Below are 27,927 nucleotides of genomic sequence, written 5' to 3' on the forward strand. Positions count from 1 at the left end.
ACTTCAGTTTAGACACCTAACCTGGTAAGCAATGGTGAATGTTACTATATACAACAGCTGACTTTATAATATAAAATATGGTGACAAAAAGCACTAGTCTTGGCGACAAGCTATATTTTCATTTTGTTCTTGTTAAGCAGAAATTTACATCAGCATAAGTTTTGATTGATGAACTTGAACCTAATACGAATTATATCAATAAGCCTACTATGGAGAGAAATGTCACTAAACAAAAGGAAATATGTTGTAAAACAAAAAGGTATAAACAACATTGCTTTTTAAGTAAGCTTCCAATTCACAAGCTATCTAATAAAAAATGCAATTAAAAACAATGTAACAAAAAGCACAGAAATTCCATTACATCGCACATAAAAATACAGCAGTTGACCACACACAAATATTCAAAAAGAAAATATAGAACCCAGCGAGATCTCACAGGAAATTAAGCCACAGATCACTATACAAATACTGAACAATGTCCTAATAAAAGAAAATGCGTTTGGTTTTTTTTTGTTTTTTTTTTTTAAAGCAATGTATTTTTCACAAGTGTGGATAAATAGTCCTAAACATTAAGCGTCACTTTACAAGGCTCCACATTATCAGGTTCTCTCTTGGGCTACTTCGCCATTATTCAAACTGCCCTGAATTACCTTGCGTACAAGCTTTCTAACGTCAGTACTTCAACCACAATGAGCTAGCAGGCTGGCTCCCAAGAACACCCTAATAAGCAGCTTGCAAGGTATTGCTTTACGTTACTTTAAGAGACATGTATAAGGGAACCTACACAGCAGCTCTCTAAATCAAGACATCGAGAATATGTGAAACATCAAGAATGCACCAATATTAAGCCAAAAGAAGCTGGAGCAATGGAGCTGTGTGTTGGTTGCTGCTTTTCATATTTAAAATTCTGCTCCCATGAAATTACTATTTTTTTTTAAGGAAGAAAAAAGAAACCCCAAAGAAATTAGTGTTCTTTCCTAATAAGAGCTATAGACTTTTGACCAGTTAAACACTGACGTTAACAAGTTTTACAAAAATTGTTTCAAGTATCCTTTTTTAGTCACAGTGAAAATGTAAGACCAAAATGTAAATGTTGAAGCGAACTACTGGAAGTTTCTTAGATGAAAAAGGCAAAGGTACTAAATCAAAACATATAAAAATGCTTAAACGCATTTCCTCAATGTGATATGAATAGAAAGGTTATCTGTAAAAAGTTAGAAAAATTAAAATAAATTACATATTTAAGTACACTTTCCCTTCAACATTTTTATAAAAATTCAGAATAGTGTACTTTTGAATATACACAGAGTAAAAATGCACAGGTGCCATAGGTTATCATCGGTATCTACACGTCACATTAGCGTATCTGCTGCAGTTGATTTTATTTGTTACTTAAGCTCCTCTTGAGAAATCTCAATACACCCAGCTAATTGGGACCCACTGTGGTTCCAGCCTCAGTCGCTCGATAGCAGTCTGTAACTTCTCGAAGGCTTTGTCTAGGTTGTCGTTTACAATGGTCAGATCAAAATAGTGGTTGTATGCTCTCTGAATCCGTGCGCTTTCATCCACTGTTTTTTTCAAATCACTGTCCTGTTGAAGAGGTTTTCAAGATTACTAAGAACATAAGACTTGGCAAATCCTTATAAATACAGAAGTATCCCTTCATTACATACTGCAACTGACTATTTAAAGCTATATACTGAATATATTTTAAAAATAATGAAAATTTTCATCTATAGTAAATCCAGACAGAACTTAAGCTAAAATGCCCTGAAAGGGCTGAAAAAGTTAGCTGTGCCAGTAATGTTAAATATGGCAACCAAAGGTTTGCAAATCTTGCAATTAAGAAAGTCAATAGAAGCACATGAACTTGGGCTGGTATGCACAACAGGCAGTTAACCACTTTGTATGTGCAACTGATGATGCAATCAGAATGAAATTAATGCTTTAGAAATGACTGAGTCAATCAGTTATGTAACCATATTTGTGCCCTTTTTTATTTCCACAGAAAGCACCAAAAAGTCCAAGAATTTAAATTAGTATGAAATGAAAGACAATGAAAGATACATTTCTAGTAGAAATACCTTACTGATTTTAGAGGCTACATGTCAGCCTTGCTCATCTGACATCAGTTCCTCATTTGGAAACCACTGCTGCATTATTTTAATTCTGACATGAGCTGCAAAATATGCAGGAAATTTACATTCCTACATTATGAAGCCTTCATGAAGTGCTGCCACTGAGTATTTTTTAGTGTTTCATTAGTCCTACATTCTTAGAAAATTCCTCTCCACTTTTGCACAGAAGCAATTTTTTTGTAAGCAGTTATGAGATTTCTCCGTTGACAATATTTACAGTCCTGATACAGTTGTAAATACAAAATCCAAAAGGAAAAAAGTACATTTGTGAATAGCCTTTCCTTCACAATGAAGGAGACGAGCAAATGTAGCAACACAAGAGCCAGCCTTTTTGCAATGGAATGGCTTAGGATGCTAGAAATAACACAGACTCACTAGCAAGCAGAACATAATACTTTAAATGACCTTTGTTTTTCATTTGTTCAGGAAGTACAAAAATATGAAATGGGAAATCAAACTCTTTATATACATGTGCACAGATATGATTTAAAATCCGTAAAGATATATAAATGTGTATTTTAAATTTAACTATCCTCTTTATTATTCATAAGGACAAGTAAAACAAAGGCAAGGATGTCCCTTAGGGAATCAAATATTAGGAAGTGCAGGAAATTATTTTTATACTTGTCTGGACACTTTTAACCTTGCCTTCTTGCACATGCATCATAACATTCAGGGTTCATTTGAGGCGGAGAGGAGGAAAGGCAGAGCACTCACAGAGATACTAATATCTAGAATAACCAGAATCAATGACTAAGACTGGACAGTCTCTCATGTGGTTAAAAGAACGGGATCTCACAGGTTTGAAAAGGATAAAAAGAAAAAAAAGACTAAAAATCCCATATTCATTTAGTGGAAATTAACCCCTCTCCCATTTTATTGCTTTGAATGACCCATTGGCATTATACAAGATATTGCTGCTATCTCAGCTGCATCTCTATTGTCGTGAGACGGGAGAGAGATGGGGAAAGTGAAGAAAAGATATTTGTCAGCAAACCATGGCTTTTCTCAAGTGGGGAAGTTGTACTGCTGAACACAGAGGATAGTTTTCTTAACCACTCCATCTAGCTTCTTTTGCTTTGGTCCTGCAGCTGGGGAAGTTCATGCCCATATAGAATATTTGTCATTTGCTGTGCTGGAGAAAGCACGTCTCATTTCTCTGCTACACACTGTGTCTCAGAAACTGAAGATCTAATGAATAAAATGTGCTACTTCGCTTTACATGACAAATCCAAGGAACTTCAGGGGAAGAGAAGCCATTCAACACTTCTTATTCTGGCAGCTCCTGGCCATTCTCAGTGCAGCATGTGCTGCTGCAGCAGTGGAAACAAGGCCCAGTTGCATCCTACTGTTGGTTGTTTTGTTTGGCTTTTTTTTTTTTTTTTTTTTTTAATGCAGGCTGCAATATCTTTCCCAAGCTTTACAGATTCCATTTTTACAGCACACTTGTATTATAAGACAAACCTGAACAAAACTTTTGGAGGGAGAGAGATGGGGAAAGTGAAGAAAAGATGTTTACATAAAAGAACAATTCCCAACACATCAGATATCTACCATTTGCTGCAAATAATCAAAAGGTGACACTTCCCAAAGAACACATTACAAGTAATTTTTGAAATCAACACTTCTCTGTAAGAGGTCTATTTTTAAGAAAGAAGCAGTCTGCCTTATACATAGTATTTGATTAACTTCTACTAAGTAATCAGCAAAAGTCTTGCCTAACTTTTCTTAGAAACATTAATTTCAGAACAAATTCCATCTAAAATGAAAGGGAAAAAAAAAACAAACTAAGAATGTCCCATTCAAAGCAAACTAAATACAAAATAATCTGCTTACTGTGAGAAGTTTGGTTGTAATTCCAGCATCTACCACAGCCTTGTGCATAGCACGCAAAGTCTCCAACTCTGGAGCAGCAATAAACACTACATAGGGCATGAATTCTGAAGTCCTCAGTATTTTCAGGGCCTAGAGGCAAAGAAAAAGAAAAAAACCCTCTAAGTTTGAGAATGACTCACCACATGTCCCCATTACTTAAGGGGCACTGCAAAACTAGTCTGTTACAATGGGCAGAAACACACAAGTGAAGATTCTTATTTCTATTTTGGAAACTCCTACACTGCCTTTTGAAATGCTCAATGTCATTCTTTCCTTGTCGAAAAAGATTAATTTCTACTCTGCCAGACTCCTCTTCCATGCAGAATCGAAGCTGATTTTTTTCCATCTTTCTAACTCATTCCAACTAAGTGCCACAAATGCAAGAACCCAGTTGATACTGTAAACGTTACAACAGATAGGAAGCTTTCAAATTTAAAGACGTACCTCTTCAACATTATACTCCTACACTTGTAATGTAACGTTATAAATTATATACCTGTGGATTCACGTCCAAGATGCAGGTCCTTCCTGTCTGAACAACTTCAAGGATGGAATCAATTTTGGTGCCATAAAGATTTCCTTCATATTCTCCATGCTCTAAATATCTGCCAGCTTTAATATCCATCTCCATTTCAGCTCGTGACACAAATCTATACGCTTGTCCATCCTTTTCATCATCCCTTGGCTTTCGTGACGTAACTAAGCAAAAGATGTAGAATATAAAGTGAATGTTTTCTCTTTATATTTTGAATACAAATATGAGATTGGACTGCCTATTAGGTTAGGGAGAGTATAATACACATTAATAGACAATTATAATTGTGCCATATACAGATTAATTAATTAATCTAATGTAAGTTTCAAAACTGAGCACCACTCCTCCTGTTGGCTTTATTTCTATTCTTTCCTATATGTTGCTTACCCACCCATTTGCTTATTTCCTTTGTTTTACTCCTTCATACCATACACAATACTCATTCATATTATCTAGTTGAAGATGTCCCTGCTCATTGCAGCGGGCCTGGACTAGATGACCTCTAAAGGTCCCTTCCCACCCAAACTATTCTATGATTCCATGATCTTTTTAAATAATTATTTTATTAAGTGAATAATTAAGTGACTTGGAAATCAAATGGAAATTTAACTCTCAAATGTCAAATGTACTTCTGAAAATAACTGAGCAGTCATCAAAATCTGACCCGCCTTGCCCCCAAGCCTTAGCACATACTTTGCTCCCTGTATTTGCCCTGTTACTCAGGGTAGAATTACCTGAGCTAGCTATAAAGAAAGTTAGTTTAAATGTCAGAAGAAGTCTAGCCCATCCTAGTGGAGGCCAGCTAATGCTGCTTTCCCGGTCAACCTACCCTTTAAAGCAAGGTAAACTCACTGCAGATATATTAAAGCCAATATTTAAGTAAAACGTTAGCAGCTATCTTGGGTATTGGCTACACCGTACAGTACAGACATTATTTAAGCAAGAAAGTTAAGATAAAACAGAATAAAACAGAATAAAATAAAACAGAATAAAATAAAACAGAATAAAATAAAACAGAATAAAAATAACATAAAATAAAATACCAGTTTATTACTGACTTTGTCTTATCACCATATTACCTGCCCACTACTTGCATTTAATTACATTTGAACTCTAGAATATATTAAACATAACAGTGAATGAATCCCTTTGGTAACACTCGTATCACTACTGGGTGCAACTTGGCGATACAAGTGGAAAGCATTCTCCCCCTTCCAGTAACTCCTATCAACTTCATTATCATAGAAAACTCGAGTCCCAGAAGAAATGATCTTCTGAAGCTGTTAGCAATAGACATATTACTAGAACATCTAGTTTTAGGGAAGATTCTACAGAAAGATTAGAACTATAATGGTTCATACAGTACCAAGAAAAAAACCAAACATATAATTTTGAAATAAATTTTGGAGAATGAGCTTTAACAGTTTATGGCCAGAAAATGACTTGACAGTTCAGCTATCCACACTGCAGAAAAAACTTAGAACTCAACACCAAGGACATGCTTCTCCCCATAGCAAAATGGATCCGTTTCAGCCATTTTCTGAAAAAAATCCCAAACAACACCACACATATTTGGTTGTGAATAACCAGGAGAATTTTATTCTAAATCAAAGAAACTGAGGCCAACTAAGATTACTGATTATCCTACTTAAACTCGAGAGAGGAGATTCTATATACAATAAACTATGTACTGCATGTGCATGATTAGATTGTCAGATTGCTAGGTTGGAAAAGTTAGTTTTTATGCCTTTGAAAGGTGTTCAAGAGCTCCAAGTAAAAGCATTTTAACACTGTGTTGCATTACTTATATATATATTTAAGCATCTATATATAATTTTAGAGAAACCAGTAATTTTGAGGGATTTTTTTTAAGGCAATAAAAATTGTAAAAGTAATAAAAAGTGTTTTATTTTTAATTAATTAGTAATTTTTAAAATTACTATTTTGCCAATATAAAATAATAATATTCCCAGGGGAAGATTTCTTTTCAAAAGTAACACTGAGAAGACAACCTTTTTATCAGTCACGCATACTAATTCTTAATGCACTGGCCAGTTTTGGTGTCAGAGATTCAGCAAATGAGAAGAGAAACTGGTTCTCTCATGTTGCACAATTTATCTTTAAGACCTGTCCCTCCTCCCCTATTCTGAGACCTACTTCTTGCCCACTGAAAACAGAAGGGAACAGACTGTTTTTGAAATTTTGAAAAGCAGGTGGCAGGAAGAGAATAATTATGTAGCTAGGGTGGACTTCTCTGGTCAGCAGTCAAACAGGAGGCGGCAGTTAAAAAAAATAAAGATGTTGCGAATGAGCAAAGTAACTATCTGGAAGGAAGGCAAGAAAACAATACTTCAGTAAGGGAGGATGTTTTTTTCTGAAGTTGACAGGGAGAAAAAAAGAAAGATCATGGGCTTGAGGCTAGATGTATTAAAACATCAGATTATCATACAAATCTTGGAGGTCACAAACACTTCAGGTTTATTGGAAGTTTGTTGCTTTTCCCTACATTTCTAATACTAAAGTAACAACTTATAATGCCTATGGTACTTCTACAGATGGAAAAATAAACAGCAGACCTGAGAAAATCCACTGGCTGTTCATTACAAAAGGCTACTAGGAAGTTCTAGGATCCCCTCAGTAGCTGATGGTGGCTGACAATGAGGAAACATAGAATGAAATACGGCACATACAAAAATTGTTTTTCTGCAGCATCAGTAACATTTAACTGCTAGTTACAAATATTTTCCCTGTCATCATATGGTAGTCCAATTGTCTGAGAAGATGAAGAACCTTTTGTTTTCCCACTCTGTAAGATTTTTATTTTCTGACAAAATTACTCCTACCCTCAATCACTAGGATAAACACCAAGGATTTTCCAGATAATCAGAGACTCAAAGTATGATATTATGGTAGGAATTCTGACAACTTACATGGCACTGTAGTTCCAAACCTAGTAGGGTTCAGTACTATAAACCTGTTCTTCAAACTTCTTCGCCCCACTCCTTGGGCTCCAATTAAAACCAGTGTTTTCCTCTGGAAAGGAGGCATTTTGGCTACTTCCTCATAGATCTGGATTTCATGACGATCAAATTCTACATTGAGAAGTGTATGAGAAATATTTAACACATGGTCAGTACTGTAAGAAAAAAAATTAAGCAGTCTTGCTATATACCAACAGACCACATGTGAATATAAATAGCACTCAAAGGGCATTAAGCCTGATACAAGCTTTCTTGCTTTAAATTGGTATGGGCGTAAGATAGTTACCCCTTCATGGACAGTATAAAGTCAGATTATTACCTTTATTTCCAAGGAGAAAATTCGAGATTGATCAGAATGGGAAAACCATCATTAACAATTAGTAGTTTTCACAGAGCCACAGAATATTTGAGGTTGGAAGGGACCTCTGGAGGCCATCTGGTCCAACCCCCCTGCTCAACCAGGGCCACCTGGAGATGGTTGCTCAGAACCACATCCAGATGGCTGTTGAATGGGAGTCTCCACAATCTCTCTGGGCAAACTGTGCCAGTGCTCAGTCATCCTCACAGTAGAAAAAGTGTTTCCTGATGTTCAGAGGGAACCTCATGTGTTTTTGCTTGTTGCCTCTGGTCCCATCACTGGGTTCCTCTGAAAACAGCCTGGCTCCATCCTCCTTGCATCCTCCCTTCAGGTATTTATACACATTAATGAAATCCCCCTGGAGCCTTCTCTTTTCCAGGATGAACAGTCCCAGCCCTCTCAGCCTTTCCTCACAGGAGAGATGCTCCAGTCCCTTCATCTTCATATGTCTGTATCTCTCTTGCACTGGGGAGGAGTCCAGTACCCTTCAGGTGTGGCCCTGCCAGTGCTGTGTAGAGAGGAAGGATCACATCCCTCCACCTTCTGGCAACAAAGCTTTCACTTCTTTTCTCTTTTAACACAAAATTCTTTTCTGACTTCCACCTACCAAAAGATGTATTAAGCACCACATCTTCACTGGTCACTATTGCTTTTAAACCAGAAAAACATATCTGATCTATCAACTTTATAATCGATTATTTTACTGCAAATGTGTCAGCTTTGGATACACTAGACTCTGCAAGTTTAGAAGCCTAGAGAACTTTGATTCATATGTAATATTAAGAGATACCTGCATTTCTTGTAGTGAGATACATCATCTTTTTCTTTTTTTTGCTGCTTATTGTTCCGCAGAAAGGCCCTGGAAATAAAAATTAAGACAAACTCATCATTTTTGTTAAATATGTTTTTCTGAAGCTTATTTACATGAACATGTGCAAGTTTAGATTAATTAAATTTGTAAGGACTATTTGAAAATTTCATATATTCTAGGGCAGGAGATCACATCTATTTTCATACACATCAAATGGTACAGTAAGAACTGAACACAGAGGAAAAAATTAATTTTCCTAGAAAAAAGCTTGTATAAAGCAGCAGAAAAATCCATCAAACATGTTTAATTTATTAATTTTCAGTGCATACTATTAAAAAAAAAAGTTTTTAAGAGCTAATTCTTAGGCCTTCACCACTTCATTTAGCTTTTCATCAGCAGGTGGCAAAACTGATTCATGTTTCTCTGAAGACTAAGCATAGACTTTAGGCTTTGTCCTTCAGTCAAGGCCAAAATATAATAAGTGGCATTTCTTAATATTCTGTGTATTCTCACACAGTAGTTTTCTAGTATCTATGAAGTCAGGAAAAGCAAAATAAATGGGAGTCGGAGCAAAATCTATTCCTGAAATTCATTAAATCTCACCTGAGTTGTCCCAGTCCCTTCTAACAAAGGCCTTTCTCTTCTCTTCCAGGAACTGGCTAGGAATAAGCCCTGCACTTCCCCCTTCTTTGACATGACTAGCCTGGAAAAATAAAAAATAAAAATCATAGGTAACTTGTGGAAAAAAACATTTTTTTCATCAACATGGTGTTGACTGACTTTCACACTGCCAGGGTTTCTCAATATCATTCTCTAAATGATACATTTACTACTGAGACTTGGAAATTCAAACTCAGATGTGAATATTAGAATTCTGTCTTACAGTACCAGTGTGTTGCCATTGAGTATTAAAATTCAGAACATTTAAATAAAATAAATAGAAGTTTCACTACTGGTTCCCATTAAGTTAATAAACTCCTATAGCCATAAACTTTTACCATCAAAATTCTAAATGGAATTCTGTGGCCCCAAGACATTGAACTCTCAAGTGACAAAACTCAAGACTTTCTGGTACACAGCACGCTTACTTTGTATTCTTGAGCTGCTCCAAACAGATTCCAGTGCAGATTATTAATTGTCATTTCACAAACAGTGACATGCCTTCAAAGCTTTGTGCACTAAGTAGCTACAGATTTAAAATCTTAGTAACGTAAATATTCCTGGTAAATAAAGTTTGGCTAAGATTCTCTTCTTTTTCATGGCAAGCTCAATTCTCAGCAAGCTTAATGCATACAAGTGCACAGTTACAAAATGTTAGTTTTCTTCCCCAAAACTGGTTGGCCTGTCACTTGCTAACATGAACTGTTTACTTTTCAACTTGTATGCTTTTACCTATGACTAACTGATTTTTTACAGTTAGCAAGTTTTCAGTAACAGTCTAGCATTTCTAGAAAGCACATGGGAAAACTAACCTTTTCTTCCCAGTGGCATGATCTGCATAGCAATACTTGCAACACAGTATGCTGGTTTAATGCATTTCATTTTTGCCACTGATTGAATGTTTAAGATTTAAGACTTATTCCTCGTGGACTCCCACCAGTTACAAGCTGGAGAATTCGAAAAGCAATACTGAAGACAGCATGTAAGCTAAATGTCAAACTGCTCCAGAGTTTTGGAGTGTCTTAACTTCTGAAACTAATTAACTTGGCAGTCATATATTTTCTGGTTTACCTCACACTTTTTATTCTCTTTCTTTCTGTTATTACTGTCATTGGCAAGCAACAAAATTCAGTAACAGTTATTGATGTATATTCTTCTATATTTTTATGGCTTTTAAATAAGTCACATATATATTGCTCTCAAGTAACGTTTCGCTCACTAGTTCTTGTTATTTAGCAAAGGGTGAGCAATATAGGGGTGGAAAGGGAAATTACTAATGATAAACTCTTTGCCTGGATTGCCACTGCAATTTTGAGTATCTCAGTTGAGAAGTGTCTTAAAGGTTCACTCGTCTCACTTTCAAAGGCACTGATGATGTCTAATTGTGTGTCTTGAAAAAATAAAAATAGCATAAGCACTGGATTACATTTCTACTGAAGGACTGAATGTAGAACTACAACCTTAAAGTAGGATAAACTGTTAATATTTGAAATAGTGCCAAACAAATCACTTTGATTATGAACATGCATGTTACAGCTCACAGACACTGACCACAACTGTGGAAATAAAAGATACAGCTTCCCCATATAAGCTATTTTCACCCTCTTCAAATCCACAGGGTTAATTTCCCTCTTCTCAACTCTGAGCACTCAGGAAGGGGTCCACTTCTTCCACAGTTGCTGTCAGGGAAGGCTTCCCACAGTTAACATAATCAGCCTAAGACTTTCTGCTAGAAATTGACCACTTAAACTGATTTTAGAATGTCTAGGCTTACAATACAAGAATGAAGACAAATAAATAGTAGCAATAGCAAAATGAGTGTTACATATACAATTTATATCATTCAATTTTCTCTAGTATTTCAATTGTTAATATCTTGATATTAGTTTGAAATTGGATTGCAGTGTAAATATTTTTCCTTGTATCTACTGTTAAATGGAATAGGTCATAATTTAAAGAGTTTATTATTAAGGCAACTAGTGAATCTTTTCAGTTTATTTTTTAAATCTTTTTACCAACCTGCCACCAATTTGGATCTTCCCGGTTTACAATCTGAAGAATTTCTCCTTTAGAAAATGTCAAACCTGCTTCTTTGCATGGGATGAGGTTGTCGTTATATGGATTATAATCAAAATGACACTTCACAAAAACCTGAAATGTGTAAAAATTTACAAAGCTCAAACATTATAAAACACATTCTTACTAATTTATCTGTCAAACTGAAGTAATGTCTTTACCTAAGGCATAAAAAGTTTGACAAGTTGCATTTGGCAAGTAAAATGCAATCTATAGAAAGAATTAACATATACCAGCTGAGAGAGTAGAAATATTCAGCAGCGCAAACCTTGGCTGAAGCAGCTTCATGATAAAAATAAAAAGCCAACTGTTCTATTTGGACAATGTATTACAAAACACTAATTTTTGTATTTCAGTATATACAACTCAATTAGTATTCTGACTTTGCTTAAAAATATAAAAAATTCTCAGAATGTGAGCACTGTATTCAAGGCTTGTGGAATCTTAAGAATTAATTTTGCCATGAACTTGTTTTAAAACAAACAAGAAAGTGAGTGCTTAAGACTCAAATTTGATGCAGGGGAAGAAACAGTAAGTTGCATCAGTAGACTGGAAACATCTTTGACTTTTTTCTAGCAGGCTGGGGAGCAAAGGAAGAAGTGCACCTGCCTCAAATACAGCACACTGCCTTGGTGTCTACTCAATGTAAGCACAGTCTGTTATAGTCACAGGCATTAAGACCCACTACCTGAAGAAGTTTCCAAGATGTTTCAGATGCACTAATTTAGAGCAACAAGGTACTTCTGCAGTGGAGAGATCAACAGCCTACAGCAACAACAAAAGGATAGCCACCATCCAAGTTCCTACTTAAGTCAGTGAGTTCAAGCTCATCTCATGAATTCAGTATGTTTCTGAATCCTATGAAACAGATTATTTGGACACTGATCATGTTATAAACACATGCAGTTCACTGCAGTTTAGTGTGATTGTGGCTAGGTCATCAGAGGTCACTGGATGTCAAAGAAACATGCTTTATAAGTAGTATGCAAATGCTTATCAATCTTAGATATGGATTCAAATTTTTTAGGCAGGCATATTAGGCATGGTATTAATCTACTGAATAAACCCATTTCCAAAATGTACTTAAAAGGTGAATACATGCATCTACAATTCAGCCTTACTGCTAGCATTAAACACACAAATTAACCAAAATATTTCTAATCCAAAATCTTAAAATAATCTTATACGATAAAGTACCAAGCAGAAGTGCTTTTGACAGAATTATTAGAAATGTGCTACTGACCTGTTGAGGAATAACAGTGTCTCTGTAGCTGGGGAGAATCTTCAGAGTGACACTGCCACTAATATTTTTCAGCAGTTCCTGCAATTCTTTTGGATTGTTTCCAACCTCATGGCCATTCACCTCCTTAATAATGTCACCTACATGCAGAAGACCTTGTCGATCTATCATTCCGCCATGAAGAATTCGTGCTATTACCAGATCATTGTTCTCAACTCTAAACGTAACACCCTGAAAAAGGTATGTGACACCTAGTTTACCATTGTTTGAATTTCCATTTCATTTTACCATTATTTCAAGCAAAAATATACAGCTATGGAATATTCTGTCTACCCCAATAAAAACAAACAGTAATAGTTACTACAGTGTAAGAGTTTCTAATACACAGATAAGCATCAGGTGGCACAAAAGTGCTTTCAGACAAGGTTTTCATACGAATGACTGTATTGTTCTTGATTGCATGCAATCCTGTCATTTTGTATCAGTATCAAACAGATGTTGTGTTAGTTATGCTAGCAAGCATTCAGCTTAGTGACTGCCTATGCACTATCCCATAATTTCTTAAAGAGAACAGTATGAAGAACACACATATCTTCTTATTTCAACCTCTCAATACTGATCCTATCACTCACTAAATTACACAACATAACAATGGAAATAATTAAAATGTAATGCAAGAAATCAGGCACATGCAAACGTTTTCACTTGCACTTTAAAAGACGCACTCGTCTTCAATTACTTACCAGTGGTTCTCCTGCTCTTTTGTGAATTCCAAGGATACGAATAGCATCTACTGGAACAATCTGGTTGTTCACTGAAGAATTATTGACTTCTGGGCTAGAAGGAGGGGAATCATAACATTTTGAAGCCACAATATCATGTGCTTCCAAGAGTGACTGCGAAGGAACAGAAAAAGTCTTTCTTAAGTCATGAAATAACTATTTGCAAAAGGATTTACTGCTGAATAACCACTGAATCTGCCCTTTTGGGACTAGAACATAAAACTTTTACTTCACATGGAATGGAGAAAAATGGACATACAAGTACCCGCATGGCTTGAGAAGCCTACTGTCTTGGCAAATATGCTCTCTTTTGTAAGTACAAAAGCTTCTTCTTCAGGAAGTATAGGAGAAATGTAATGTATTTCAGAGGAACATGTGATCTTGCAGGGAAGAAGATGGAAATAGGATTACCTAAAACAGTCTTTCACCTAATGAGATAATATCTGAGCAAATGGTTAAAGTAAATGAATAACCCACTGCAAAAAAATGAAGATAACTCATCACTAGATACTTGTGTTTAATGCCATAAAATTTTTCTCCACAGTAATTTGGATAATTACAGGCATGCAAGGATTTCTAGCAAGCTGCAGAATAAGTGCTTTCTGTTTGCATAAAGCCAAGGCAGAATTCTAGCACCAAATGAACCCAAGATGACAGAATTCACTTTCTGGAATACAAGACCTCAGACCTTATAGTTAATGGTGTTTTCACCAGTCCGCATACATAAATAGAGAGCAAAAGGAAGAGATCCCAATAAACATAATCATCTTTGGAAAACAAGGCAATTTAGACTTTATCTTCTCGTAAAAGATAGTTTAAGATCTAAAGAAAAGATTCAGAAGACATACAGGTAAAACAAGATCGAACTTGTCAAAATTAGACAGTGGAGACTTTCTGTCTTGAAGAGGAAAAGGGACACCCCTGTAGCCACCATGTATGGTAGTTTAAGATAAAGTATCCTGTAGCGCAGAGAATTTCACTGACAGATACAGGAAGAGGAAAAGAAGCAGGTAGAGGAGCTGCCTACTGGGCCACAAACAACATACCTTTGTTTCAAACAGTGACCTGTGAGATACGGGCTTAAGTTAGATCACTGACTGGTGTCAAGTAAGTAGCTAAAGAGAAGACACCAAGGACAGGACATCATAGGGACCGCCACTGACAGTAACATGCACATGCCAGAGGAAGACATCAAACTACTAGAAAGCAAAGCAGGTGAGCAGGTAACATTTAAGCAAATTTAACAACTTTGCTATGCAGTCTGCTCCATCCTTTTGTAAGCCTAAAAGTTGTGCAACCATATTAGTTTAGTGCTAAGCTCAGCATGCAAGCCCTCAAAGTATCACAAACATGAACAGTCATTTTAATCTGCCTGCTACATGATGACCCTGCTGATATTTCACAACTCGATGTTAGAAGGAGGTACTAATTCAGCGATTCTCCACCTGCCATTAAGACTGTAAAGGCAGCTGCTTATTGTGGCTGCTCTGATACTGTGGACAGAAACCAAATCAAATCACATTAGGAAAAACAATCATTTATTTAAATCAGGCAGCTGTCAGATGGTAGCAATTTCTAATTCTTCATTATCCAAGACACATCTAATCCAGAAACCAGGAGAACAGATCTCTGTTTGCCAATGTTTGAAAGCAACATTTTTGGATCTTTCTACATTTCCAAAATGAAACCAACTAGCATCAACTACACATTCTAACACATTACCACTGACAAAACCAGGCAGGTACACCAGTATGATGCTTTCAGTTTTCTCTTTTGTTCACATGCTAGAACAAATTGTTCCCAAACTTTCTGGCCACAAACCACTAGATTTCTTGTGGACCCTTATGCATAACAACACTTGTATAGTTCCCTGCCCTTAATGGTCATATAATTTATGATTACAGTCAAAAATTACTACTAAGCTAACTGTCTGTGTCATCTTTTTCAAATTAACATGCTGTGTAAGATTCTTCAGTTCTTAAATCTGATTCCATTCCACATTCTAATCCTAGTTGTTCACTCAGGTTTATGGATAAGCATTAATTTTTTCAGCTACTACTTAACCATCTCTCAATCACAAAATCTCTTTCCTGCTATCTACAAGATGGTTGGGTCTCAGAAGGACTATCAGGGACAGTACATTGCTGCACAGAATTATAAAATGGTTTCTTTAAGAAAAGTAATTTATTGGTTTCTTTAAAACAAGCCACAGTTAACTTATTACCTTTCCACACCAGTGTCTCAGTTCTGAAACTCAAGAATCTACACCAGTTTTATAAGACTGTTTCCAGCCAGACAGGTGACAGCACACAGCCCTGAAGAACACTTAAAATAAAGCCACCAGGCAACAGGGGCCATGCATCTGTATCCACTGTTGGACTACTCTCGGACATTTTATGTCACTCACAGTTACTTTCTTATTTCAGTAATATGGTTGAGTGATCTGAGAAATAACAGTTGCATGAACTTCACTTGTTTCTTTCTTATGGTATCAGAAAAAGTGATAACCTGTGATCCTGCAACTCCAGAGCTCCCCTGGAATCTAACCTTTCCCATACTGGTGCTAGAATACTTATAAAACCACTGCCAAGTCTGCAAAACAACATGAATTAAACAATCAACAACCATAAAACAGTTCAAAGTTTCCTCCATATCACATATGTAAACAGGATCAGCTGACTATCCAGGACTGGATAACTGTAGAAAGGTTCTCATGGAAAAAATGGCAATGTTGCTGGCAATAAGGCATTTAGAAGAACCCTGCCTATCACAAGAGATATCACACAATGGACATACAGTCCTGTGGCACAGCATGGCCCCTTTGTGCAAGACATTGTCATAAAGTAATCCATAAACTTAGAACATACTTACTTCTTTATAGTAGTTTTCTGTGTCTGTATTCATTTGACAGGTTAAAAAAAAAGGTAATTCAAAATTCAGTAAACAAATAAACATTAAACATTCACTGCTTTCTACAGTGCTGAAGCCAAGTTCAAATTCAAAATTTGTTTTTCCTAAAAAAATTCTCAGCACCATCTACACAAGTTATGAAGCATTGCCTGCCCTATGTGATAACTATTTCCCCAACTGTGATCCAACAGAACAATTAAATTACAAATTGGGAGCCAGGGGGTATACACAAGAGCAGAACCACCCTATGGTTGAATTTAGGACTCCTTTCCTAACACTTAGGCCTCAGCAGTACTGAAAATATTTCCGTTCCTCTTTCATGCACTAAATATGTGCTAGTCTTCTCTGATAACACTGTTTAAAAATCAGAACTTAATAAACAGACTACAGGTCCCTAATGTACATGTGAAAAGAAGAGGTTTTTTTAAAGGCTGTTCTGGAAAAGTGAGGAAATCATTTAAGATTTTAGAGAAATCAGGGGGGCTGGTAAGGAGGTATGAATACGTGGGAAAAATAACCCTATAAATTAGGTCTGTCTAGGAAGTAACTTAAGATCGCTTTTCTAAAGGAAGTATTTTAAAGGTATGATTAGCCATTATAAAGCTAACGATTAGAAGAAAATATTGGCTGCTTTTCAGAATAAGTATTTTATTGCCAGCAGACTCTACTATTTAGGACGAATGGCTTACGTAATTCTTGGAAAGGTGAAAAATAACTGAACAAGTTCTTCCATAAGCAGCAGAAGTGATTCTTCTGCATGTTTAACCCCTCCAGTAGTACGACACTTTCAACTCCTCCCTTTTCCCTCAAGGCAACCTCTCTTACCACTTCTCTCTTCTGCCCTCCAGCTACTGTCTGGCAAGACTTGATGTAGCCTTATCTATGCACTGCATGTGCCAGCTGGCTCTTCAGTACATACTGGCCTTGATGGCCAGCTGTCAGTACTGTGAAACTCCTGAGAACTTAGTATCTTCCACATTTCGAACCCTGAAAAGTTTAGTTAAAACTAAAAGGGGTAAAAAGTGGAAAGGAAGAAAAAGAAAGGAATGAAAGGAGAAGAGAGAAAAGGGAGGGAACAGACAGTCAAACATAAGAGTATAACCATACATGCACCTGTACTCCATAAGCTAGTCCCTCCCCAATGTATCTTCTGTAAAAATGTGTACAAGAAATTAAGTTCTGTAATTCGATACCTTCAGCACTAAATGATACATTCAAATAAGCTGTTGCACTAATGACTTGTATACCACATTGGATAATTGTTGCCGAGGTAGGTTACAACTGCAAGATGACTGTGATAAAGTGGCACCATTCATTTTTAAAATACAAAATCAGCCTCTACAACAGTTACATAATAGTGTTCATGAAACTTTAAAAGAGACAAGTCAAGGTGGCTTGTTTACACATTTACTGAACTGGAGAAAGTATGTAAATTACATTTTCTATAATTACAAATTGCATTGTATTTTTCCTTTTTTTCCTTACAGGTCCCTCTTGCAGAATTTGGAATATGCCTTCTTGCACCAAATGAGGCAGAAAGGATAACACTTATTTCTTGAGTATTGAGTTAATTTTCTGATTCATTTTCAGAGTGAGAGATATATAGGCTCCTCAAGCCTTAGAAGGAATATTGTACCCACATTTTGGTCTGCAAATTTTCCTAGAAGCTCTTCTAGAGTAGTCATAACTACAATATCAGTTAAATGAAAACATTTAATCAAAGTAACACTATTTTGGCCTCAGCTGTCTTTGTTGCAGGCCTCCACATGGGGAATGGAAGGACAAAATTAATGGCTGAAAAGTAAACCCTAATTTTAGGCTTCTAAACTGGATCACATCAGATCTACTTTTAAAAAGAAAGTAGCTAAGATGCTTTTTGCCTGTATGCAGCAGTCAAAACTGTTCACTGTTTCTGCAAATGAGACTGAAGGCCTCACAACAGGCAACTAGAAAAGAAGAAAAAAATCTCAAGTTAAAGCTGTTTCAGACTTTTTTTTTTTTTTTAAATGAACTCTAATTCTGACAGAGTGAAAGATAGGTTAGTTATCCAGGGCAGCATTTAACTATCTTAACCATCAGATAGTCTTTTCTCTTCCTTTCATACCTAATTCTTTCTGTACCATCCAGGTGTTGCAGCAAATGAAATAGGGAGCTCTAGAAATAGCTTATTTCTCTTACATACCCATGACTCACTCAGCAGTATAGTGAAAGAAGCAGCATGCAATCTTGTTCACAGCATACAATAATCATGACATGAATTTTTAAACTGGGTTCCAAGGAGGAATCAACAAACTGCAAACCAGTAGGTCTGATGTTGATACTAAACAAATTAGAGGAAGTTTCCATAAAAAACAGAATGATTAGACAAAATAGATCATGGGAAAGCATCAACATGCTTTAATAAAGGGAAGTCATGTTTCTCAAATCTAGTTAAGTTCCTTGAAAGAGTCACCAAGCATGGCAGTGAGGCAGTTACAGTTGATAATATAGCTCAATTTCCAAAAGACCTTTAGTAGAGTCCTTTGGCAAGAAACAAAACTACTGTAGGATAAACAGTAAGGCTCTCAAGTGGATGAAAATATTGGTTAAAAGACAGAAGAATTTGGGACAGGAATATAGTATCATTAGTTTTCACAATTCATGTCACCAGGGGATTTCCCATTGGCATCTGGGCTCAGTTCTACACCTGCCAATACGTTGACATGTCAGAGAAGTGGTCTAGGAAATGGGGGTGAGAAGTGAAATGACAGGATTTGCTGATGCTGCTGAACTATTCAAGAAGTAAACAACTGATTGTAACCTGCAGGAGCATCTCATGAGCAACAGAGTGAGAACAAGGCAAATGAAAGTCAACACAGACTGCAAGGGAAAACACAATCCTAATTTGACATATTAACCGACAGACTCAGAAGCGGTATCTCAGAAGTATAAACAGTACAAAGCCAAACCAAACCAAAAAAACCAACCCACCTCTATGTTTACTGAGCCTAGAGGTAGCTGTTCTTTACTGAGGAGGTAGTCAAACACTGGAGCAGGTTTCCTAGAGGGGTGGTTGATGCCCCATGCCTGTCAGTGTTTAACAGGCATTTGGACAATGCCCTTAATAATATGCTTTAATTTTTGGTCAGTCCTCAAGTCGTCAGGCAGTTGGACTAGATGATCGTTGTAGGTCCCTTCCAACTGAACTATCCTATCCTATCCTATCCACCAGCTGTTAAAAAGGCAAACCAAATACTGGGAATTTTTAGGTAATGAGTAGCAGATGCAATGGAAATTATTATACCACTTCATAAAACCATGCTGCTGTGAATGACTGTGGGAAGCTTTATACAGCTTTGCTTCCCTTCTTTTTATTTATTGGAGAGACACAGACACACATATACAGTCAGGTCTCTCAAATCACAAGTAACATGGACAAGCTGATTAAGAAATACTGTTCACTTTCTTTCTACCCAAGAACAAGGGTGTATTAAGTGCAGTTGACAGATGACAGTCTCAAAAACAAAACAACATACTCTCCACTCTGATGGGGGATGTTGTGAATGACAGATTTTTACATGGGATCAAAAAACAGCTGAACAAGCTGATGGAAGAGACCACCACCACAGGTGGATGATGCTACTTCTAACTCAGAAGTCATAGAATCATTAAGGTTGTAAAAGACCTTTAAGATCATTAAGTCCAACTGTCAACTCAACACCACCATGCCCACTACACCATGTCCTGAAGTGCCACTTCCCCGGCAGCCTGTTCCAATGCTTGACATTTTTTTAATACTTCCAGTGACGGTGATTCCACCACTTCCCTGGGCAGCCTGTTCCAATGCTTGACCACTCTCTCCATAAAGAACTTTTTCCTAATATCCAATCTAAACCTCCCCTGACGTAACTTGAGGCCATTTCCTCTCATTCTTATCGCTAGTTACTTGGGAGAGGAGACCAACACCCACCTCGCCACAACCCCCTTTCAGGTAGTTGTAGGGAGTGATAAGGTCTCCCCTCAGCCTCCTCTTCTCCAGACTGAACAACCCTAGCTCCCTCAGCTGCTCCTCATAAGACTTGTGCTCCAGACCCCTCACCAGCCCTTCTCTGGACATGCTCCAGTATCTCGATGTCCTTCTTGTAGTGAGGGGCCCAAAAGAAACACAGTATTTGAGGTTTGGCCCCACCAGTGCTGAGTACAGAGGCACAATCACTCCTGCTGGCCACACTATTTCTGGTACAGGCCAGGATGCTGTTGGCCTTCTTGGCCACCTGGGCACACTGCTGGCTCATGTTCCGCCAGCTTTCAACCAGCACCCCCAGGTCCTTTTCCACCGGGCAGCTCTCCAGCCATTCGTCCCCAAGCCTGTAGCGTTGCATGGGGTTGTTGTGACCTAAGTGCAGGACCCGTCACTTAGCCTTCTTAAACCTTATACAGCTGACTTCGGCACATCGATCCAGCCTGTCCAGATCCCTCTGCAGAGCCTTCCTACTCTCGAGCAGATCAACACTCCCGCCCAATCTGCAAACATACTGAGGCAGCACTCAATCCCCTCATGCAGATCAAGTCTGAGCAACAAACCACTAAATCCTCACAAAACATTTTGGAAGGTATCACTATTGGCTTGTTCTAGCCTTACAGTCTTCACTAGATGCCTACTGCTGGGGACAGGGAAAGAAAACAGAAGAGATATTTGTTAGATGGACGTTTAACATACAATTAGGAACCACTAACAGAAGATCAGAGCAAAACTGTAAAGTTAATGTAGCATACATTCACTTTCAAGTCTGCTTTCTCTAAATCAAACAACAAAAAAAGGTAAAAGAAATAGTATAAATATCAGCATTTTTCTTCACCAGGTACTTTGGAACTTTTAAATTAAATGTGTGAGTTGCTCAAGCCTGAACTAATGGAGTAACTGACATCAGCATCATGTTGTCTCTCTGTAAATATGACCACTGAACAGGAATGAATGCTGGGTTTGCCTTAGTATTGGCTGTTCAACCTAATTAAAATTCTTCTTTGAGCTCAGTCTCCTGCAGGCCATTTCCAGTCTCCACCACAAAGATTCTTTGCCCAATTGGTCTCTGGTCTTTGCCATCTCTCTCCACAGATCATTGCTACAGTGCCTTTTAAAGTCAGTCCACTCCAGCACTTCACTTAAGTCCTTTTCATATTTTGATTCATCCTCTTTGACTTGTCAACTTTAGTTTCTCTAATACAATGGATCTTTGTCAGATCTATCACTGTACCAGTTGGCCCCCAATTCCAGTTTTTTTGCATTGTAACTATCAATTCTTACAAACTTATCCTTTCCTTTTCCAATATCATTTCTGCTAAGGGATCAAAGACTCATTTGCAGGTGTATTCACCAGTAAGCATCCAAATCACAGTCTTTGATCCCTTAGCTATGATGCCCTTCTGGACAAATAGGGACACAAGGGAGGCTAACATACTTGTCTTCAGAAGAGGCAGAGGAACCATCAGCACTCAGAATAGCTACTACCTCAAAAGCTGAGCTCTTAAAGTGTTTCCTCTTCCAACAGGCCACAACACCGCTTGACAGCATTTCCAGTATTAAACAGTAATGCACTTATGCTATGTTTGTATAATGTATAACTGAAAATTCAGGAAAAAAACTTTTTATGTTTAAACTCATATACCCAAAAAATGTCTATGGCTATACCAGTCTGCCAAAAGAAGCAGATTTCTACTGTGGCAGAAGGTTTGCTTATGTTCTTCTACAGGATACCTATGGCTAAGTACTGAAGTCAGCTGAAGCCTGCCTGGAAAGTCCAGAATCTACCAAGGATTTACAAACCCTAGTCTTCAAGGGTCAGTATGGAAGCTGGTAATAGAATGGCAGCTATGGAAAAACATCTGCTTTTGACAATCATGTGTCAAAACTTCACTTAAGTAGAGCAGCAGTAAGACGGATGCAGAGTTTCAACTTAAGTTGCAGTGCAGATCACGTCATAGAAGAATCATATTCATTCACTCTGCAAACTGTACATCTTACACATGGGTATGAATGCCAACAGCTGAACCGAAATGCAGAATGATCAGTATCAGTAACTGAGACTACCTGGAAATGCTAAGGATGAAACCTTCAGGGAATTGTTATGGAAACTCCAGTCATATAGGAAGTAAATGTCCAAGATTTATAACAGGAACGCCAGTGGATTTTAATGCAATGAGTGAAGATATTCTTGAGACAATATCAAAGAATAAAATCATGTTCATAACGCCACATGGCTTCTGCTTTACCTTTCATTTGGAGTAAAATCCTACATATTAAAGTTTGCTACAGTTCAGGTTTTGTTTCATTATTATTCCTAGATCCATTATATGGACACTGATACAGTAAGAGTTGGTAATACACAGTAAAAAGGTGGCACCTGAAAATGAGGCTCCTTGAGTATTCCAACCAATTCTGCAATATTTTCATCTTTATTTACTAAGGGACTGATGTCTTCAAGAATTTCATTCACCAACTCCAGGTTGTTGTCACTGACAGCCTCAAGTTTAGAATCTTCCAGTCGCTCATGAGCCTGTAAGATTAAATATATGAGAATATACTGTAAATAAGATTCAGGTACTTCCAATTTATAAAGCTTTTATATAATTTCTTGGTGCAACCTTTAGCAGGAAAGCCAGAAAAATTACATATAGTATAATCTGTGTATTTTATCTTTATAACTGCTGAAGGATTTTGCATGCTTAAACTTTATAAGCAGCACCTGTCAGAGATGCTTTTATGTCCTTATTTCCTATAAACTCTATGCTATATACACCAAACAGTTCCCCCTGGACAGCAAAGTACCTCAGATCTTTTCCGCTTCAGAACCAAATACAAGTACACCTTCTAGAAGGACAAAAAAGGAACTATGGGATCTGCTCAGAAAAAAATAAAGCCTGCAAGAGAAGCATTTACTCCAGGCTCCTCCCATTCAAACATCTTCAAAACAGCAAATCCTAAAGGAAAGTCTGCATAACTAAAGGAAATGCTAAAGAAAAGTCTGCAGCAAAGGCGGCTAACAGTATCCTGGGCTGCATTAAGAGTGCTGCCAGAAGGTCAAGCTCTACTCAGCACTGGCAAGGCCACACGTGGAGTACTGTGTACAGTTCTGGACATACTGGAATAGAGTCCAGTGAAGGGCCACAAAGATGAAGAAGGGACTGGAGCACATGACATGTGAGGAAAGGCTGAGAGAGCTGGGACTGTTCAGCCTGAAGAAGAGAAGGTTCCAGGGGGATCTCAACAATGTGTATAAATACCTGAAGAGAGGGTGTAAGGACAGAGACGGGCTCTTTTCAGTGGTGCCCAGTTTCAGGGAGGCAATGGGCACAAACTGAAACACAGAAGGCTCTGTCTGAACACCAGGAAACACTTTTTCCACTGTGAGGGTGACTGAGCACTGGCACAGTTTGCCCAGAGAGGTTGGAGTCTCCCTCCTTGGAGATACTCAACAGCCATCTGGACATGGTTCTGGGCAGCCATCTCCAGGTGACCCTGGTTGAGCAGGAGGGCTGGACCAGATGCCCTCCAGAGGTCCGTTCCAACCTCGACTATTCTGTGATAACATTTCATCTCATTCTAGAGCTACTGCTGCAGACATAATCCTTTCCTAAACACTGCAGATAATTAAATTCATTAAAAGGTAGGAGCTTTGAGCTGCAAGAGAAACATCTCATAGATCTGAATGCTTCACTCACTCACTACAGGTAGTCCTGAATCATAAAATTAGGGAATAAGAGGAGACCAAAAATAACTAAGATTCTCTATGCACTCAATTAAGAGTTATTTCCAACACTGTAGCAACAAGAAGTTCAAAAAACAACAATCATTTGAGAGGTAAAAACACAACAAATAACAGATGTATTTGGGTGTCATCTATATATACTTCCCATATATATATTTGAAGGTACGTACACACATCTACTTTCTTATAAGTGCTTTAAAACATTTTGCTAAAACCAGAACACTTTGTTTTCTGAAATATCCAAGTATTAAATTCTACTTCATATCTATAAAATGGTATTTCTGCAGGACTGATGATAACACACTGGAAAGCCTAACTTAACATAGAGAAAGATATTTCAAACATTCCCCAACACCAACACACACAAACAAAATGACCATGATTACAAAGTCATAGGAAGTTTGGCACCTACACACATTCTCCTTAATAAGGGAACGCTATTTTGTACATAATACATAGAGTAAACAATATCCTTCTTTTACAGTTTACTTCTTTTACAGAAAGTAAAAACACAACTCTATTGACTTTTAAACATACTCCAACTGCAAAACCTTTATAAGGTCAGAGAATATGGGTTACCTTCTTTCTCATTCATTTTCTTTAAAATACTACCATTAACACAGAGTATAATGTAAACACAAATATCCTCACCCTTCACCCCAAAATGAAGGCCATGTATACACTGGGGAACAGTACATCAGTCAACAACCCCTGATCCTGTAATATGTTGGGGAGTAGCAGGATATGGAGTGGTATGATTAATTAAAAAAAAAAAAACAAAAGGAATAGGTAACAGATATTGCTATTAATTTGTTTTTTCATTTCAGAAATAGTAATACTGAATGGAGACTTTTGATTCGTTCAGCATTCATTATACTTGCTAAATGTTCAAATAGTAAGGCTTTTACCTCCAACAATCTGACATCCTAAATACTGGACTCAATGTTTATAGATTACTCCTAAGGTGTTTCCTTGGTCTGGGTTAGGCATTCACCCGGTATGCTGTAGGCTATGCTACAATATTAAAAGAAATAGCGTAACTGCAGAAAAGACGATAAAGTTTTGACGTTCAAAAGAGTAGTTAACAATCCAGCAGAAGAGAGTTTTGATAAGACAGTTCAGCAGCAAAACTCACACATGTTCCAAATTCAACAACTGTTTTCAAAAAAGCATAACAATTCTAAAGGCTACTTAGTATTGAACATAAACCTCAGCACCAGAGAGACATGGACCTGTTGGAGCGGGTCCAGGGGAGGGCCACAAAAATGGTCAGAGGGATGGAACACCTCTCCTATGAAGAAAGGCTGAGAGAGTTGGGGTTGTTCAGCCTGAAGAGAAGGCAGCCCTGGGGAGACCTTACTGCAGCCTTCCGGTACTGAAAGGGGGCTTATAAGAAAAATGGAGACAAACTTTTTAGCAGGGCCTGTTGCAATAGGACAAGGGACGATGGCTTTAAACTAGAAGAGGGCAGATTTAGACTAGATGTAAGGAAGACATTTTTCACGATGAGGGTGGTGGGACAGGTTGCCCAGAGAGGTGGTAGATGCCCCATCCCTGGAAACATTCCAGATCAGGTTGGGTGGGACTCTGAGCAACCTGATCTAGTTGAAGATGTCCCTGCTCATTGCAGGGGGGTTGGACTAGATGATCTTTGGAGGTCCCTTCCAACCCAAACTATTCTATGATTCTGTGATTCTATAAACACCAGTAAATGACAGAAAATACATTTTACAGTGATTATAGTTACCCCCACCACCACCTACTGAAGAATGGAAAGGCACAGTAAAAGAACCCTATCTCAAAAAAGATGTTATGTCTACCTTGATGCCTTGATATGCTAGACAGACAAAGTGTGAAATGAACTTAACGTAATTTTAAAAGATTAGCCAAACTTTGCCTTGCAAAATGTTATAAACCACTACGCTTATTGCTTGCCTTCACTTTTTTTAAGGACTGAAAAGAAAAAATAAGCTTGTATGGCTCATGGCACCTTTCCCTAAGTTTCTTTTTGTCCTTTTTGGGATACTTTACATAATGATTAGTCTTAATAACTGACTAATAAAGGAAAAAGAAAAAGCTTTTATGTTTCTGGCCTGGTCTGAAATGAATCTGCTTAAATAATCTGACCATCTCAGAGTCCTGAGAATTGCCTATTCACAAATGGATATATGTGAACTATATATACTTCATGAAATGTGTTGTCATTTTGATCTTGTCCTTATTTAGCTCTGCTGGTTAGGACTGAGGTTTTGGGTTTAATTCTGAAATAACTACAAAAGAAAATATGAGTGCAGTCATGCCACATAAACAACATTAAAACCTTTCAGCATTCTAGATAAAGCAAGTTTATACTTTAGAATCTGTTTCCACTACAAGCATTGTTTTACATCTGCTAGTCATTCAATTCCACATAATTGTAATTGGCCATTAAAGCACAAATTCTTGATAAGAAAAAAATGCTTTGCAATGAACATTTTAATGATAAATATTAAATTAAAGACGACATATGCAGCAGATACTGAAGTTGGAAACAACTCTAAGTAAGAAAACGCTTTTACTTACTCTAGTAAATTTAGTACACAAATCCTTCCTTCTGCAGTCACCTCACTAGCAGATGAGACACTTCCATTATTTCTAAGTTTATTACTATGCAACATCTTCCACTTACAATAAATATTTTTGAACAACTAAACAGAAGTAAATTCTTGTATAAATTCGTATGAGTCTTCCTTTCCAGATTTTTATACTGCGCAAAATCCCTGCACAACAATCATTTAGCTTTACAGAGTATTTCATGCCTGCCCAGAGGGCATTGCTTTCAGATGTCTATTCATATTAAAGAGACAGCTACATTTAAGTTAACTGTTTTTCCCCTCACGAAAGGAGCTTATTTTTATGAAATAGGATTAAGAAAGAATATAAGTGCTATGCAATATTGACTGCATCTCCTACTGGTAAGGTCAGCTACATTTTAATTACAGAGTCCAAAGATTTTTTTTTGTAAGTATCACCTTACATATTTATAATTGATTGCTACCATATATAAGTAAAAGACTTTCTTAATGCAAGACCAAAACTAAGGATAGCCCATGTCTCAAAGAGCTGACACTCGAAGGTCTCAACATTGCTCTAAGATCCAGCAAAGGGCATGGAGAGAACATTCCATGGGGCTGATCAGAAAGTTGTTTTGAGCCAAAGACAAAAAGAAAACTTGTTTATGCCATGGGGGAAAGAAGGTTATTGCCCTCACTTTTCATCTTGGAAAAAAACGTTAAAAGTCAGAAGGCATATGGGTTTTGCACACAACAGTGGTCACAATACACAAGTATTTTTAGATCTTCTTCATAAATAATGTTACCACATTATTTCTGAGGTCTCTGAATTTTTCTTCTTCTAGATACTTCCATATAATAAATCATCGTGCACAGAAATTACATTATACCAAATCTTCACCTTCAAGAACTCCTAAAAGTATTGTAATAAGATGTCCTGTACATAAAAGCTATTGTTAATAGCTCAATCCATACTCGATGTTCACACAATAATTTAAGAGTTAAAATACTTCCAGATTCCACTTAGAGCAGCAAGTTTAAATACCTTAGCAAGTGATCTTACAATAGGGTTTTCCATAATTCCTTTAAGAAAAATCAGGTCTATTTCTTCAGCGCCTGTTGATGTCGGCAGATCAGTAAGGTTATCCAGGACCTGCTGCATGGCTGCTGACAAAACAAAAACAAAACGTAAGTACTGACCAAAATAAGCTTGCATAAATAGCAAAAGCTCTGGGAAACACTACAATATTAACTTCAGAGATGT

General features: G+C 37.2%; 1 protein-coding gene across 1 annotated transcript; it reads right to left on the bottom strand.

The window, feature by feature from the left end:
- Positions 1–1,413: 1,413 nt before the first annotated feature.
- On the bottom strand, positions 1,414–27,825 carry PALS2 (protein associated with LIN7 2, MAGUK p55 family member; the record flags this gene model as incomplete). The annotated part of the gene is made up of 11 exons (XM_082014609.1): positions 1,414–1,590; positions 3,975–4,103; positions 4,510–4,712; positions 7,479–7,640; positions 8,678–8,746; positions 9,302–9,401; positions 11,378–11,509; positions 12,678–12,905; positions 13,418–13,570; positions 22,747–22,899; positions 27,709–27,825. 11 exons carry the CDS (start codon positions 27,823–27,825, stop codon positions 1,414–1,416), a joined length of 1,623 nt encoding a protein of 540 aa, XP_081870735.1.
- Positions 27,826–27,927: the final 102 nt, after the last annotated feature.

The sequence above is a fragment of the Phaethon aethereus genome, assembly GCF_964289735.1.
Source record: "Phaethon aethereus genome assembly, chromosome: 2".
In the NCBI taxonomy this organism is placed as follows: domain Eukaryota; kingdom Metazoa; phylum Chordata; class Aves; order Phaethontiformes; family Phaethontidae; genus Phaethon; species Phaethon aethereus.